Source organism: Neofelis nebulosa, chromosome 3 (genome assembly GCF_028018385.1).
Source record: "Neofelis nebulosa isolate mNeoNeb1 chromosome 3, mNeoNeb1.pri, whole genome shotgun sequence".
Classification (NCBI taxonomy): Eukaryota; Metazoa; Chordata; class Mammalia; order Carnivora; family Felidae; genus Neofelis; species Neofelis nebulosa.
This window is the reverse complement of record NC_080784.1, coordinates 105,974,764-105,989,640: the sequence shown is the minus strand read 5'-3', so window position 1 is coordinate 105,989,640 and position 14,877 is coordinate 105,974,764. Positions and strand designations below refer to the sequence as shown.

At 40.2% G+C, this 14,877-nt stretch overlaps 2 protein-coding genes across 6 annotated transcripts in view; one reads left to right on the top strand and one right to left on the bottom strand.

Annotated features, from left to right (window-relative positions):
- LOC131508029 (uncharacterized) overlaps positions 1-14,877 on the top strand; it is a 98,562-nt gene that overhangs the window by 2,224 nt on the left and 81,461 nt on the right. The window lies entirely within an intron of this gene.
- The window catches only part of PDE5A (phosphodiesterase 5A), a 142,509-nt gene that overhangs the window by 84,389 nt on the left and 43,243 nt on the right, over positions 1-14,877 (bottom strand). For all 5 annotated transcript variants that reach the window (XM_058721503.1, XM_058721505.1, XM_058721500.1 and 2 more), the window contains exon 4: positions 1,092-1,163. In XM_058721503.1, coding sequence (XP_058577486.1) covers positions 1,092-1,163 — 72 coding nt within the window. The remainder of the gene's footprint in view (positions 1-1,091; positions 1,164-14,877) is intronic.

Below are 14,877 nucleotides of genomic sequence, written 5' to 3'. Positions count from 1 at the left end.
TATTGACTAAAACAAGTCTGTCCATGGCATACTTTATTTACAATTATACTTATTTTGCCCAGAGATGATACAGCCTACGAATGCAACTCTTTCAAGAAGGGATTACCTTAATGCGAAAATGATGAAATATAAATATAAAGCCATTCTAGAACCATGTTCCCCACCAAATATTCTCAGGTGTCATTAACAGAATAGGAGACTAGATGTCTATTACACTGATTTTAAAAGGTACTTGCTATGTTCTGAAGAAATTAAAACATGGGGACCAACATAAGTGCCAGTACGGCCTACACCATGGAGACAAAAATAACTCTGTCTTGTTTGAATGTCTTCCAAACGTTCCTACTAATTTTCAGGGGAGGGACATAAATAGCGACAGTCTTGAATAAGAAGAATTCAGTAGGCTCCACGATATACATATAATTACATATTCAGGAAGAGAAATAATAAAACCTACTGACAGAATGAAGTTATAAACAGGTTTAGGGGCTTCCGTCCTTAAACGGGAAGCATGTCGATGTGGTGCATGGAATGTATTCCTTCAGAGTTGGATGGGAAGAGTAATAAAATAATGCTGACTGCCGCTCTTTCTGAAGCTAAATTCACATCATCCAGCCTGAATTCACACCTTGGCGCCCCACCGTCTGTGTGCAAAGCTTATAAAACATTCTGAAATTTGCTTCCCCAGGAGGCAATTCCAATTTTTAACTGACCTGGAGTTCTGAACTTGGAGCTTCAGGGATTTTTACTCAGCGTTGAATTTATTTATAGCAGTGATGAAAGGTAAATGAGATAGTTAAAATACCATGTCGCCCTCTGTATGGCCCCAACATGCACACAGCCCTTGGGGGGCAGGGGACTTGGTGACACAGTGAGGAGGTAGTTGGGGGTTTCTGAGGACTTACTACCCCTAGGACCTCAAAGTCAGCACTGTAGTTAGCCGTAGGAAAGAGACACTTTTGAACATTTCAGATCATTTTAAACGGTGATTTTTTTGTGATCAACAATTTCAGCAATAGCTAAGTCTATATACACTAAAAAGAGAAAACATCTTCCTACACTGACATCACAGCAGACATAAGTTTTGGTACCTTTTCATCTTTTTCAGTGAATGTCCCACCATTTCCCGATCTCTTGTTGATGGCCTGGGCTACACCAACAACCTGGTATAAGGACAAAAAAGTGGCAATTTCACTGACTGAAATTACTGGTATAAATTCACCGAAATGTGTTTATGGTGGGATTTCTACGTGTGCTTTTTTTTTTTTTTTTTAACGTTTATTTATTTTTGAGACAGAGAGAGACAGAGCATGAACAGGGGAGGGGCAGAGAGAGAGGGAGACACAGAATCTGAAACAGGCTCCAGGCTCTGAGCTGTCAGCACAGAGCCCGGCGCGGGGCTCGAACTCACGGACTGTGAGATCATGACCTGAGCCGAAGTCGGACGCTTAACCGACCAAGCCACCCAAGCGCCCCTACGTGTGCTTTAAAATAGCAATAAACTTTGAAACCAAAACAAAACCCCTCAGCTTTGAACTAGTTCTGTATCATTTGTTACATCCTTTTTTTTTAATTTATATATTTTAAATGTTTATTTATTTATTTTGAGAGAGAGAGAGGGAAAGAAGAGAGAATGCAAGCCGGGAGAGTGGCACAGAGAAAGGGAGAGAGAATCCCAAGCAGGCTCCATGCTCAGCGTGAGTGAGCCGATGTGGGGCTCAATTCCACAATAATGAGATCATGACCTGAGCCGAAGTCAAGAGTCGGAGACTTAACTGACAGAGTTACCCAGGTGCCCCTGTCTTTTCTAATAAGAATTCAAATGTTGTCAGCTTTTTGGGTCCCACCATATTTGGTTCTGTGACTTCACTCTGCATTGTGGGAAATATTGTTGGCCATCACATTTTAAGTGAATATTTTTCAAGATTTTTGGATGAAAAATAAACTGTAAATTTCTGTCACATCCAAATTAAATGTGTGATAAAATGAACATGTTATATTAGCTTTAAATATAATATTTCAAATGGTTTAGTTAAACACAGTCTTTTACTAAAAATGATACAGGATCCAGTGGCCAATTAGGGTGAAAAATAATTTCTAATGTAGGGGTGTAGTCCAACTTCCTTTGAAACTTCTGACCTTAAAAATTGTTTTACCCTCAATAGGCTTATTTTTGGGAAAAGAGGTTTTCTTGAAAACCCAACACAGGAATTAACAGGCTGAGTCTTACTTCCAATGAATCAAAGGTAAACTGTATCTTAAGAAGACTGAGCTCAAACTCTGGGAATATGTCTTAAGTTTCCATAAAAGGTGTAGCAACCTTCTCTTCCTTCTGCTTGAAAGTGTATTTTACTTACCTGTTTAGTTCCAAATTCAGTCTGAATAATTGCTTTAGTCTTTTAAAGACCTTCAAAACTTACCTTTTTTTTCCTCCTTCCTCTTATGAATTGTACTTTCTCCTTCCTTGTGTGATTTAATATCAGTGGAACAGCTATTATCCCCTAAATGGTTATACTTTAGGAATATAAAGCCCTTGGTTTTGTGTGTGTGGCTCACCCTTTTTTCCTCAGCTCCTTCTGGTCCCTTAGCTCTAAAAAACGATATAAAACTCTTGGCTAAGAGAGCAGAACAAGGAAGGGGAAATGCATTTTTATTTGATGTAGTTTTCTGATCTTCTCAACACCCTCCCTCCATGACCCATGACAGAGTAAAGGGATGTTAAAAAAAAAAAAAAAAAAAAAGCAGAATTCTCCAATTGTCCTGTACCTTTTTGTTGTCCTTAATTCAACTCTCCCTTTTTCTGTGTGTACCCTTTAGCTCTTGAAAATGGCTAACAGATGTTCAGATGCTCCAATCTCAATGACTAAATGCATACAAAAACTTATGTCTATGGTCAAAAGTGTCTGGATTGCAGATTAGCATGTTCACCTGAGTGTAACTGACAGGAGCCACTTGAGGGTCACTGGGGTCTAATACACAGTGCGATCAGTACAGCCTGGTTATTTCAAATACTGAGGTGCCTACTCTGTACTGAGGAGAGACAACAGTGGGGAGAAAGACTACTCTGAAGGAGCTCTGGGTCAAGAACGGGTGATGCACAAACATACACTTAAAGCACATAGGATGGTGTGATCAGTTCAATGATACAGATACCCACAGACTGCTATGAGTACAGAAGGGGGCACATAATATGGGTAAAGAGGCAGTTTCTCAGACATGATAACATCTGAGTTTTCATTTGTCTTTAGTAAATGGCTTTATAAAAGAAAGACTTAAATTTTAAATCTTCATTTTAAGGAAGGGAAGTTTACAAACAGATACAAAGAGTCTTAGGCAAACATTCTCAGATGATTACACAGTATAAAAAAGGATGTAGTAATGCACTACATGCATGTGGAGCTGTGTGAGGCAATGTACTCAAGCTAGAAAGTAAAGTTCCCACTCATTCAAAAATAGAAAGACACAAAAAGCTAGTTGTTTATTAAATGGTCACCAAACTGTATTAACGTTTTAGTCGATCATGATGTCACCATAAATTGACAGTGAGAGAACAGTTAATTCCCTAGTCTTAAAAGAGGCAAATCAGTGGCATAATGTATTTTCTGAAATCAAGACCAGTAAAACTGATAACATTGGTCAGTTTAGATCACTAGAGTCTCTTGAGAATGAGAACAAAGCCGGTGTGGGCTAATGAGCTCACTATGGTCCAAGGCTGCAGGCTACAGATAACCCTCAACCTGGTCAGTGATCTGCAGACTGACCTGGGGTGGTAGGCGAGAGCTGGGAGGGGCAGGGGGTAAATACTTTCGAATTGGGTCAGTGAGCATCAACCTCTACCAGAGAAGCAGGATCAAAGCATGGCCTGTTCCCAGTGTGTCTGCGGCAACTTCATTTAAGTAGAAGAGAACTTCAAACAAGGCTTCTTCAGTGCACTTGGAGATGATCCCTTCAGCTCTTCCTGTATTAAAATTTGTATGCCAATTTCAACCTCAGTTTCAATCCGCACATTTGATACTCAGAACTGTTTATATGATAAACATTTTTCTAACCATGGGCTGAAAAGTTTTCTCGGTAGTTAAAACAACAGTGTCCTTGAAACCATACTATCAGTCATTATTCACAATTTTCAACCAACACAAGACAGTTCACACGGTTCAATAACTATTTTCCATGCTGGAATTTCTATCAGATTCACTTTTCAAATCTGTCTATTCCTCCTCCTCCTCCTTCTCTTATAAATACTAATACCTGCTGTCCTTCATCTCTTTGCCTGAGAGTTCATCTTTAGCAAGGGCTGTTTTCCACAGGAGTCCCACCTTCCCTGAGTCATGAAGCATCTGTGCCCAGTAACTTCCTGTTTGTCTTGGCACTGCCTTGGGAGTGTGAATGTGAACTCCTTACCTGTGTAGAGCACAGGCTCATGTTCTCATGGTTCACAGGTGCCTCTTCTTTCTCTCACAGCAGCAGGCAGGAGACAAGCTTCCTTGAGGCTTCTCCTGTCTGCTGGTGGAATTTGCCAGGCCCATTTTCATGAATGAAACCATCACTCATCTAGGCTTCCCCTCCCTGCCCTTCCATGCTATTCCTGCAGAGTGTATGCATTCCATAGCCTGCGGATGCTACCCCTGGACATTCGTCACTATCCTGAATCTCAGATCCTCGTGAGCCCATCTGGTCAGGACTCCATGCTCACGTTTCTTATCTTGGGTTCCCCTCTGTGTCTGACACCTGTGGGTTTTCCCTTTCTTGAGTGCATCTGTAATTTGTAAACTTGTTTTTGGTAAAATTTTATCTTCTACTTGTTTGCAGAATTGTGGAGGGGTATTCTTCTGCATCTGTACAGTCTGACCAACAGACCAGAAGTCTTGTTTATAGGCTTTAAAACCTACTTTGTATTCCTTCAACACCAGATCTTTACTATATTGAACTCCCCCGACCCACAATTTTTTTCCCCCTCTAATATTAGACAAGATATTTACTTTTAGGCAATGTCATGGAATGAGGATTTCCAATGATGAATTTTTCAACCTTTCTGGTAACCAATTACTTCTCTTACTAATAATTTTACAGATTCAGATATTAAGGTTAATTTAAGAGACAATTAATTAAATATAACTTGTATTAAAAACACAGGCATGTTCTTCAAAGAGTTATTAGACCAAGAACATATATCTAATACATACATGTGCCTCCATCCCCAGATGGATGACATTTTAAAAACAGCACTGATTAAAAAAAAAAAAAAAAAAAACAGGTAAAAATAGGAGAAAAAGCGTAGCATTTGTCCAAGATCACATAATTCAGTAAAAGACCAAAAAGAGTTTAATTCTCTGAATTTCAAGGATCCTAAGCAAAACTAGCACCTTCTGCCCTCCTTGTGTTGATTTCCTTCTTCGGTCATCTACTGCCCTTTTAAAAAAATTAGCTCATTGTCTTCAAGCCAAGTAACTGCTAACCATAGGCTTTTTAAATGTCAGTTTCGAACGATCGCCTTTATGGCAAGTGTGTGTCAGACCTCATATCTGAGAGGCAAAGACCCTTAAAAGTATTAGTTTCCACATCAGAAACCCCAATCACTCTGCCTACCTGCTGGCTACCTGGATCCTCAAATGGCAGTACTCTATGCTATTTTTTTTTTTAAGCACAAAGAAACTTCTGTTTTCTATTTTACTGGCACTTTGCACAGCATAAATGGATATTATGTCCTCACAGGGTCAAGTGTTCTTTTAGGAATGCAAAGGGCAAGACTTGACTCTCACTGAGTGAACAGTGTGGAATGTGACAGCTGGTCAATTCAGGGGCAACTGATCATTGCCACAGTGAGCAATTTCTTCTTCAATTAGCAGCTGCCCCAGACACTTACTGAGGCCATACATCAATCTCAATACACTTCCTTATTCTCAATTCCAGGGGACACTCAGGATGGAAGCTAAAAATGCAAGGGAAGAAAGGAACAGACTCTACAATTTTTAGCTATCCTTCTCTCCCATCCATGGAATGCCACTATCATAATGACAGGGCCCTAGGCCAGGTATAACCTGAGCCAAAACCTTATTTCACCAAGAAAATGCGAATTTAATACATACAGGAGCCAGTGGAGGAGTCTCCCCAGTGTTCTTTTCAAAAATTTACTTGACTCAGTCATTCATCCAACAAAAAATATTTTTATTCAAAAAATAATCTCTGAGTCTCTCATATATCAGTGATTGTTCTGGGCAATGAAGACCCAGCAGAGCACAAGACAGATAGAAACCCATGTCCTCATGGAGGTGACATTCTACTTAGAGCATTAGGCTTGGAAGAGAATCTCACCCATATACCACCTTCTCCTTCTGTTTTACAAGTAAGCAAACTGAAAGTGACAGAGTTGGTATGACCAATCCGGGCTTCCTCACCTCTCTTCCAAATCCTAGACAATCATCAAATTATGGCCATAGTCCATGTGGTAGGCAAAATAATGTCCCCCAAAGATGTTCTCCTTCTAATCCCCAGAACCTGTGATTATGTTACCTTAAATGGCAAACAGGAACTTTGCAGATGCAATTAACTTAAGGATCTAGAGATGGAGAGATTATCCTGACTCATCTGGGTGGGTCCTCCAACTGTAATCACAAGCATCCTTATGAGGGAAAGCAGGAGGCAGAAGAGTTGGAGTCAGAGATTTGAAGATGCTTCACTTCAGGTTTTGAAGACAGAAGAAAGGGCCACAGGCCAAGGGATGTAAGCAGCTTGTAGAAGCTGGAAAAGGCAAGAGAACAGATTCTTCCCCTAGAGACTCCACACAGGAACACAATACTCTGACACCTTGATATTAGCCCAGTGAGACCTGTTTTAGACTCAGACATCCAAAACTGTATGATAATACACTTGTGTGTTGTTTTAAGCCACTAAATTTCTGGTAGTTTTTTTTACAGAGGCAATAAGAAACTAACACATTCCATTAGAATCATTCTCCATTCCTTTTTCACTTTCCCTCACTCCATACTGTATCTTGTGCTTCACCATTTAAATCCTCACTCTCTTTGAGAGCCCTGACATATCATTGCTAATTGTTTTTCTGCCTTTAGTCGACCTTTGACACTCATGCCAAATTTATCTTCTTGGGACACTGCTCTGCACATACAAATCACCTTTTTACTCAAAACATTGTAATGTTCCATCCATCTAAAGGATGAAAACTGACGATGGATTCCACACCCTCAGCTTCAAACAAGATCACTTAAATGGGTCTTTGAATTAGAACGCTATGATGACCTTTGTTCACATCATTCCTTGAAATATTACCTTCCCCTTTCTCTACTGAGGCAGAGTCTACAGAAAGCTTCCCTTGAAACCCTTTTGAAATTCTGTGTGGCAGCTGGGTATGCCATACATTTCACAATGAGGTATTCTCATTTTAACCTCGTTTTCTCTCCTCTCATCCCGGCTCTCCAACTAGATTGTTTTCTAAGGACATGATTTATATCTATGCCTTATTGTAGCATCGGTACTTTGCTTTGTCCCGAATGCACTCAATGCTTGATGGAGATTTGCTGTTGACGATAATGGGAAAGTGTCAGAGGGATCAAATACTTGTTAGGGTGATGTACTTACTCAACAATTCACATTCGAATAATAGTTAATTATATCTGTCCATTTTCTTTCTCTGACTTTTGCTTGATATTAAATGATCTCTCCACATCTGAGAACTGATGTGGCAGTAAGAGGTTTATGCTCTTAATAATCCTTAGGAACTTAGGGCCTAGAAGGACTTCGGGAGAGTGGCAAAGAAAAGCTTAAGATTGTTCGTTTTAGCACTTAATTTTAAAAATACAGAAAATCACAGAGAATAAGATAGTAAACATCCATATCTCTGTCACCTAGAACAGCGGCAGTGTGGGGCTTGTTAAACAGCTTCCTGGGCCCCACTCTACAGGTTCAGATTAGCAGATCTGGGTTGGGGCTCGAGAATCTGTATTTCTCAGAGCTCTCAGGTGATGCCACATGCTGCTGGTCCAAAGATAAAAGACACTTTGAGAATCACTGATAAAGAACTACGAGGTGTTAATATTTGAGGATGTTTCCTTTTTTGAATTAATCTAAGAAAATTAAATTGGACTTTCTCCTTCCAGGGCCATTCTTCTTTCTCCCGTCTTTCCTTCCCAGAGTCAACCCCTAACATTGCATTCCTAAGAAATATATGAATCTATAACAAGACCTAGTACTTTCATCTTTCAAAAAGGTTACTCAAATAAAATAATAAGAAATGCATAATTTTGCAACCTATTATTATATTCAATGTTGTTTTTCAGTCAGTTCATATATACATCTAGTTCATTCATTTTATATATAATGTTGTATTCCATACCAAATTTTATTCATCTAATCCCCAAATGATGGATGTTTGGGTTGTTTCCAATTTTTTGCTATTAGAATTCTAAAAAACATCTACAGTGAACATCTCTATATGGGTCTGCTTGTGCACATACCTAAGAGTTTCTTTGTTGAAATCTTCAGAGGGATTACAGAAGTTATACCTTTACGAGCAATGCTTAAGAATTTTTGTAAACCTTACATTCTAACCAGCCCCTAGTATTACCAGGCTTTTAAATTTTTGGCCATCTGACAGCTATACAAATGTGTTTCACTGTTGCTTTAATTTGCATCTTCCTGATTACTAGAGAGAATGAACAGCTTTAAAATTTTTATTATCTATCGGCTCTCCTGTGTTGCCTATGTGTAATTTTGTGAATTATGACCATTCTGTTGTTGTTTGGCTTTTATTAATAAATTTGAGAACCAAGGTTTGATTTTTTTTAAATGACTAGCAAGACTGACTTTATTTGTTTGTGATCCATGTTATCCATTTATACATATAAGCACCACTACACCTACCGTTTCTCTCAAGAATACGTTTATGGATCTTCCAGGGTTGCAGACAACACAAGTATGAATACAGGAGAAGTGGACGCTTTTACTTTATTCTCACGGCCCGAGAGGCTAGGAAGAGGCAGCCAAGTTGAAAAGAAACTTTGAGAAAGTTACAAGATATAAACAGCAATGCCCTTAGGATAACTGACATGAGAAATACATGATTAATGGCCAATATCTCTAATACAGTTAATAAATCTATCCCCAGCCAAAAAAAAATCATAATCCTAAAAAGTCTGCTATTTGAAAAAGGGAGAAGGAAGGGCCTGCTATATGACAGGCACTTTGTATCTGTTAATTCATTTAACCTTTGCCACAACTCTTTCAGGTAGACACAATTATTCCCATTTTATCACAGAGGTAGCTGATGTTCGGAAAAGTTAAATAGGAGTCCAAGAATGTGCAGACCCAGATGCTCTGCAGGTGTGATCCCAAACCTAGTTCTTTCTAATACTCCTCCCAAAGGGAAAGCGAAACCTGCACTAATATAAAATACAGGTTCTTAAGTACTATTCTTCAAAGGAATCGTGAAGACCAAGGATTTTGGAAATTTGCTGTCTGCAAATCCTATACATATGCTTATCTTGTTAATGTGTATTTTCACCAAAGGGAATGGAACAATTTCAAAGTTATAACTTTAAGAAACAAAGATCCAAAATGGCAGACAAATCAAAAGTTGTTTTGACTTCCATTATAAATCTTATGTCATATCTTTATATCCAAGAACCTCTTATGCAACATAAAAAGGTCCTGTATTTCAGGGATATATAATATACTCTCAAAAATAAGTAGATTCTTCAAGAAAAACCAGAATTAATCTATGGTAACAGAAATCAGCACAGTGTTGTCCATAGTTTGTGAGATATCTTAATTGGGGTGTTAGCTTCACAGATGTATACACATTTGTCAAACTCATCAAATTGTACACTAAGATCTGTGTACTTCACTGTATATAAAACTTAACTCAGTTTTCAAAAGTCTTAAAGTAATTTTTTTTTAATTGTAGAGAGAAAGTATGAGCTGGGGACAGGGGCAGAGAGAGAGAGAGAGAGAGAGAGAGAGAGAGAGAATCTTAAGCAGGCTTCATGCTCAGCATGGAGCCTGAGCAAGGTTTGATCCCATGACCTTGAGATGACCTGAGCCAAAATCAAGAGTTGGACGCCCAACAGACTGAGCCACCCATGTGCCCCTTAAAAGTAAATTTATAATTGCTGATGGTATATGAAAGTGATGGTCCTTGAACCGAGTTCCCAGCTGTCTTGGTAATGGTGAAGCAGACAGAGGTTCTGACCACTTGCTCTGTGTTATTAGGCAGGATGGATGTTCCCCAGATAGGGCCAGAACAAATCCGGCCTCTGGGGGTCAGTAGCTGTCCTGCCCTAGGAACATCCAGTGGGAGTGGTGCCAACCCGAGACTGGGTTCCTTCCAGACAAGGGGATGCTGGGCATAATTCTTGATCCTAGTGTTTGTTCTCATCCCTTTACACAAAAAAATCCCTCTCCCCTGCCAAATACTAAACTCTCTGCCTCACTAGCTTTTAAGCAACGAGGCAAAAGTCTTAAATCTAGAACCACAGGAGCCTTTTGCCTTCTTATTAGACCTTTCTGTCCCTTGGGATACAGAGACTCAATCCTGAGACAGAGCAGCACATGGCCACTGTGCAAAGTCTCCTTACATGCCTTTAAAAATTGCCAGAGACACGAAAGTTACATGGCAGAGAAGAGCCTGCCGTCTTTCCCATGGCAGGGTATGTTCAGTGTTTACCATTATTTAACTTTCCATTCCCCCATTTGTCTGGCCTGGCCACCCTTCATAAAGGGAGGAAACAGACATTTTTCTGAACCTTCACTAGGTGAAGAGCTCAGTGGTGGGCACTGTCACATTCCTTATCTCACTAGGACCTTTAAAACCACCCTCTGTGTTTGTACTTCATGTTGAAACTTTACAGATGAGTCACCTAAGGCACAGAGAGGTGAAGAACTTGCTCAAGGAATCGCTGATCAGAAGCCAGCACTCAAGACTAAATCATTTTTGCTACAAATTCAGAGCTCTCTCTTTCAAACTCTCTCTCCCTCTCTCTCTCTGCTTAATTGGGACTAAGTCCAAAATAACAAAAAATACTATATATTTGATGTATATTATATAATATAACTGTACTTTGTGTCAGAATAAATCTACCACTGTTTGTGCCCACCCTTATACATGATATTGCCAAAAATGCCTTCAGAGCCTGGGATCTATTTGATAACTAAGATTTATTTTCAGGGTGGTGTCCTGTAATCTGCCAGCTGCTGGCCTGCACAGCACAGGCTTACCTCTGGTTGGTGTTGTTGGATTTGGACTCTGTTAAACCAGGGTCAAGTCTGTTCCACCATTGCCTGCACTTGTAAGAGGTCCACATCTCTACAGCCTGGTAAGATGCTGTACTAATAAACCTTCCTGATAATTACACAGTAAAGTGGTGTGCCCATAGTGTGCACTAAACACAAACAGAAGAGAAGTAACACAGCAAAAGTGGCAAAAAAAGAGCAAGTTTCATGCATCAAAACACAAAATAGGCTGAATCTCATTTACAAACTAGAGCTGGCATCAAAGATTTTGTGAGACCATCTTCTTTGTTAAAGCTGAACTGAGTATTCACATCCCTGCTCTCACCTGTACCAGTCCAGCTAATAGCTCCCGGCCATGAGAAGCTAGATACCCATATCATTTAGCTTAAGAGATCCAGATCCACGGCAAAAAGAATGTATGTGCATATTTATGATCTTTATTTATTTTTTTTTTTACATTCAACAAATCCTTCACATAGAGAATATAGCCTGTTATGTCACCATAGCCAAAACATAATTTTATTTCTAGGTGTTTGTTCCTTCACATGGAAGATGAGCCTGCGAAGGTAATCATACATGAAAGTTCATATGCAGACATCTGTCTCACTAGCAAAACTCCTAATTGTAGGTGCTGCTGGCAAAAAAAGACATGCCCTCCCCCACACAGCTGTGCCAGATAATATACAAAGAAGTTAACAGTATTTGGAATCATTGTTTGCAACTCTGCCTTTTATTATTATATTATCCCAGTCTGTAATTTGCATTTTCAAAAACTAAAATAGGAAAAGAGCTGGGTGGTAGCTTTTCAGGTACAACCATTAATAAAGATGAAAGAAGGTAATTACTTCATGGTAAGAAAAATGCAGCCTTAGAATAAAGATGATGTGGGTCTATATTCCAGTTCTGCCACAGAGAAGACACGTAATATTGGGAAATTTCCTGTATTTGACCAAGTCCACCTTTCCTCATCTAAAATGGACATGGTACATCAGGGAAATACAAATCAAAACCACAATGAGATACCACCTCACACCTGTCAGAATGCCTAACATTAACAACTCAGGCAACAACATATGTTGGCGAGGATGCTGAGAAAGAGGATCTCTTTTGCATTGTTGGTGGGAATGTAAGCTGGTGCAGCCACTCTGGAAAACAGTATGGAGGTTCCTCAAAAAACTAAAAATAGAACTACCCTACGACCCAGCAATTGCACTACTACGCATTTATCCAAGGGATACAGGTGTGCTGTTTCGAAGGGACACATGCACCCCCATGTTTATAGCAGCACTATCAACAATAGCCAAAGCATGGAAAGAGCCCAAATGTCGATCGATGGATGAATGGATAAAGATGATGTGGTATATATACACAATGGAGTATTACTCGGCAATCAAAAAGAATGAAATCTTGCCATTTGCAACTATGCGGATGGAACTGGAGGGTATTAGGCAAGTGAAATTGGTTAGTCAGAGAAAGACAAAAATCATATGACTTCACTCATATGAGGACTTTAAGAGACAAAACAGATGAACATAAGGGAAGGGAAGCAAAAAGAATATAAAAACAGGGAGGGGGACAAAACAGAAGAGACTCAAAAATATGGAGAACAAACTGAGGGTTGCTGGAGGGGTTGTGGGAGGGGGGATGGGCTAAATGGGTAAGGGGCACTAAGGAATCTACTCCTGAAATCATTGTTGCACTATATGCTAACTAACTTGGACGTAAATTTTTAAAAATAAAAAAAATAAAATTAAAATAGAGATGGTAATATCAACAAAAAGTATTATTACTGAGCTCTTAAGAGTCAGCATGAAGCTCCCAGCCATAATGCCATTTAACACGTAGCCTTGATTAAATTTCTACTTGCCATCCTTTAACTTGTCAATCTGTTTTGGATACCATGCATCAAGCTGGCAGAGAAAAACTTCTGCAAAAGAAGTTCTTAGGTAAACCAGATTACTGCATACCACAAACGCAGTTTAAACATCACCTCCTCTGTGAAGCCTGCTCTGGTGGAGCGTACAGTTTAGTGAGGAGAAACAGAAACACACCAGTAAGTTAATATGTAGTGTGTCAGATGGTGATAAAGTGCTTAAGTATTATGGAGAAAACAGAACAGGGATGGAAGTAATGGTTTAAATTCAATAAGGATGGACAAGGAAAGTCTCACTGAGATGTCATTTGAGTAAAAGCCCAAAGGAGATGAGAGAGTGAACCATGAGGACAACGAGGGGAGACACTTCCAGACAGAGGGAACAGTATGTGCAAAGGCTCTGGGGCTGCAGCTTACCTGATTACTGAGACACAGCAAGATTGGCCAGTGTGTTGGAGAGGATGGGAAGTGGAATAACAGGAGAGGAGATAAGAGGAGCATCAGGAGACAGGGCATGTGGAACTTTTCTTCTGGGATAAGGTGGTATGAGACAGTTTTGATGAGGGGAGTAATGGGCTCTACCAAGTTTTATAAAGTTTGTGTTCAGAATTGAGTGTGAGGACTCAAAGGCTTGAGGCGGGGACACTAGTTAAGGAGTTACAGTAGTAACTCAGGGGCTTACATATCAAGTGCCTTGAACCAGGGTGACGGAGGTGCAGGTGGAGAACAGTGATGGAAGGGAAAACCGACAGTGTTTACTGGTGAGTTAGATGTCTACTGTGCGAGAAAGAAAGAGGGCAGAGATGGCTTCAAGGAATTTAGCCAGAATGAGAGAAGTCGCTAAGTGTGGTGGGGATGATCATGGAGCAGGTTTGGTGGGAAGGGGGATCACGAGTTCGGTGTTCAATATGTTAAGTTCAAGATGCCTGTTAGACATGCAGAGGCAGAGAAGTAAGCAGTTGAACAGAAGACTTTATTTCATTGTTTTTTAAGTTTACTTACTTATTTTGAGAGAAAGAGAGAGCAAGTGGGGAAGGGGCAGAGAGAAAGGGAGACAGAATTTCAAGCAGGCTCTACGCTGTCAGTGCAGAGCCTGATGGGGCACTTGAAGTCATGAACCGTGAGATCTTGACCTGAGCCAAACAAAAAACCAAGAGTGGGACGCTTAACCGCCTTAGCCACCCAGGCACCGGAACATATGAATTTAAACTGAAGAAACTGTACAGTTGCAGCATCTGTTTGGTTGGCATATAAATGGTATTTAAAGCCATGAGCGTAGATAAAATCACTGCAGGAGTGCATGTAGTTAGAGCAGAGACTAGGGTCCAGGGCTGAGCTGAGCAGCAGCAGTGTGATAAGCAGGCACCAGCCAAGGGGGCAGAGAGGCAGTCAGAGGCAGGAGGAAAACTAGGGATTCTGAGGTCCTAGAAAGTAGGTGAAAACAATCTGTCCTGGAGGAATGACTGGTCACCCAGTCACATGTCACATGTTGCAGATAGGCACAGCCAGGTGAGGACTGAGGAACGATCCCTGGCTCCCTCTGGAAGTCACAGGACATTGCCAAGCACGGTTTTCACAGAGTGGGACGGCAAAGGCATGGATGGAGTATGTTCAGGAGAGAATGGGAGGAAATGGAAATGGCAACTGGTTGTGGGCAGCTCTTTCCAAGACCTGCTCTGATACGGATCAGAGGAATGAGGTGGTCTCTGAAAGGAGATGTCCAGTAGGTGCTTTGCTTTTAAGATGAGGGAAATAACAGCATA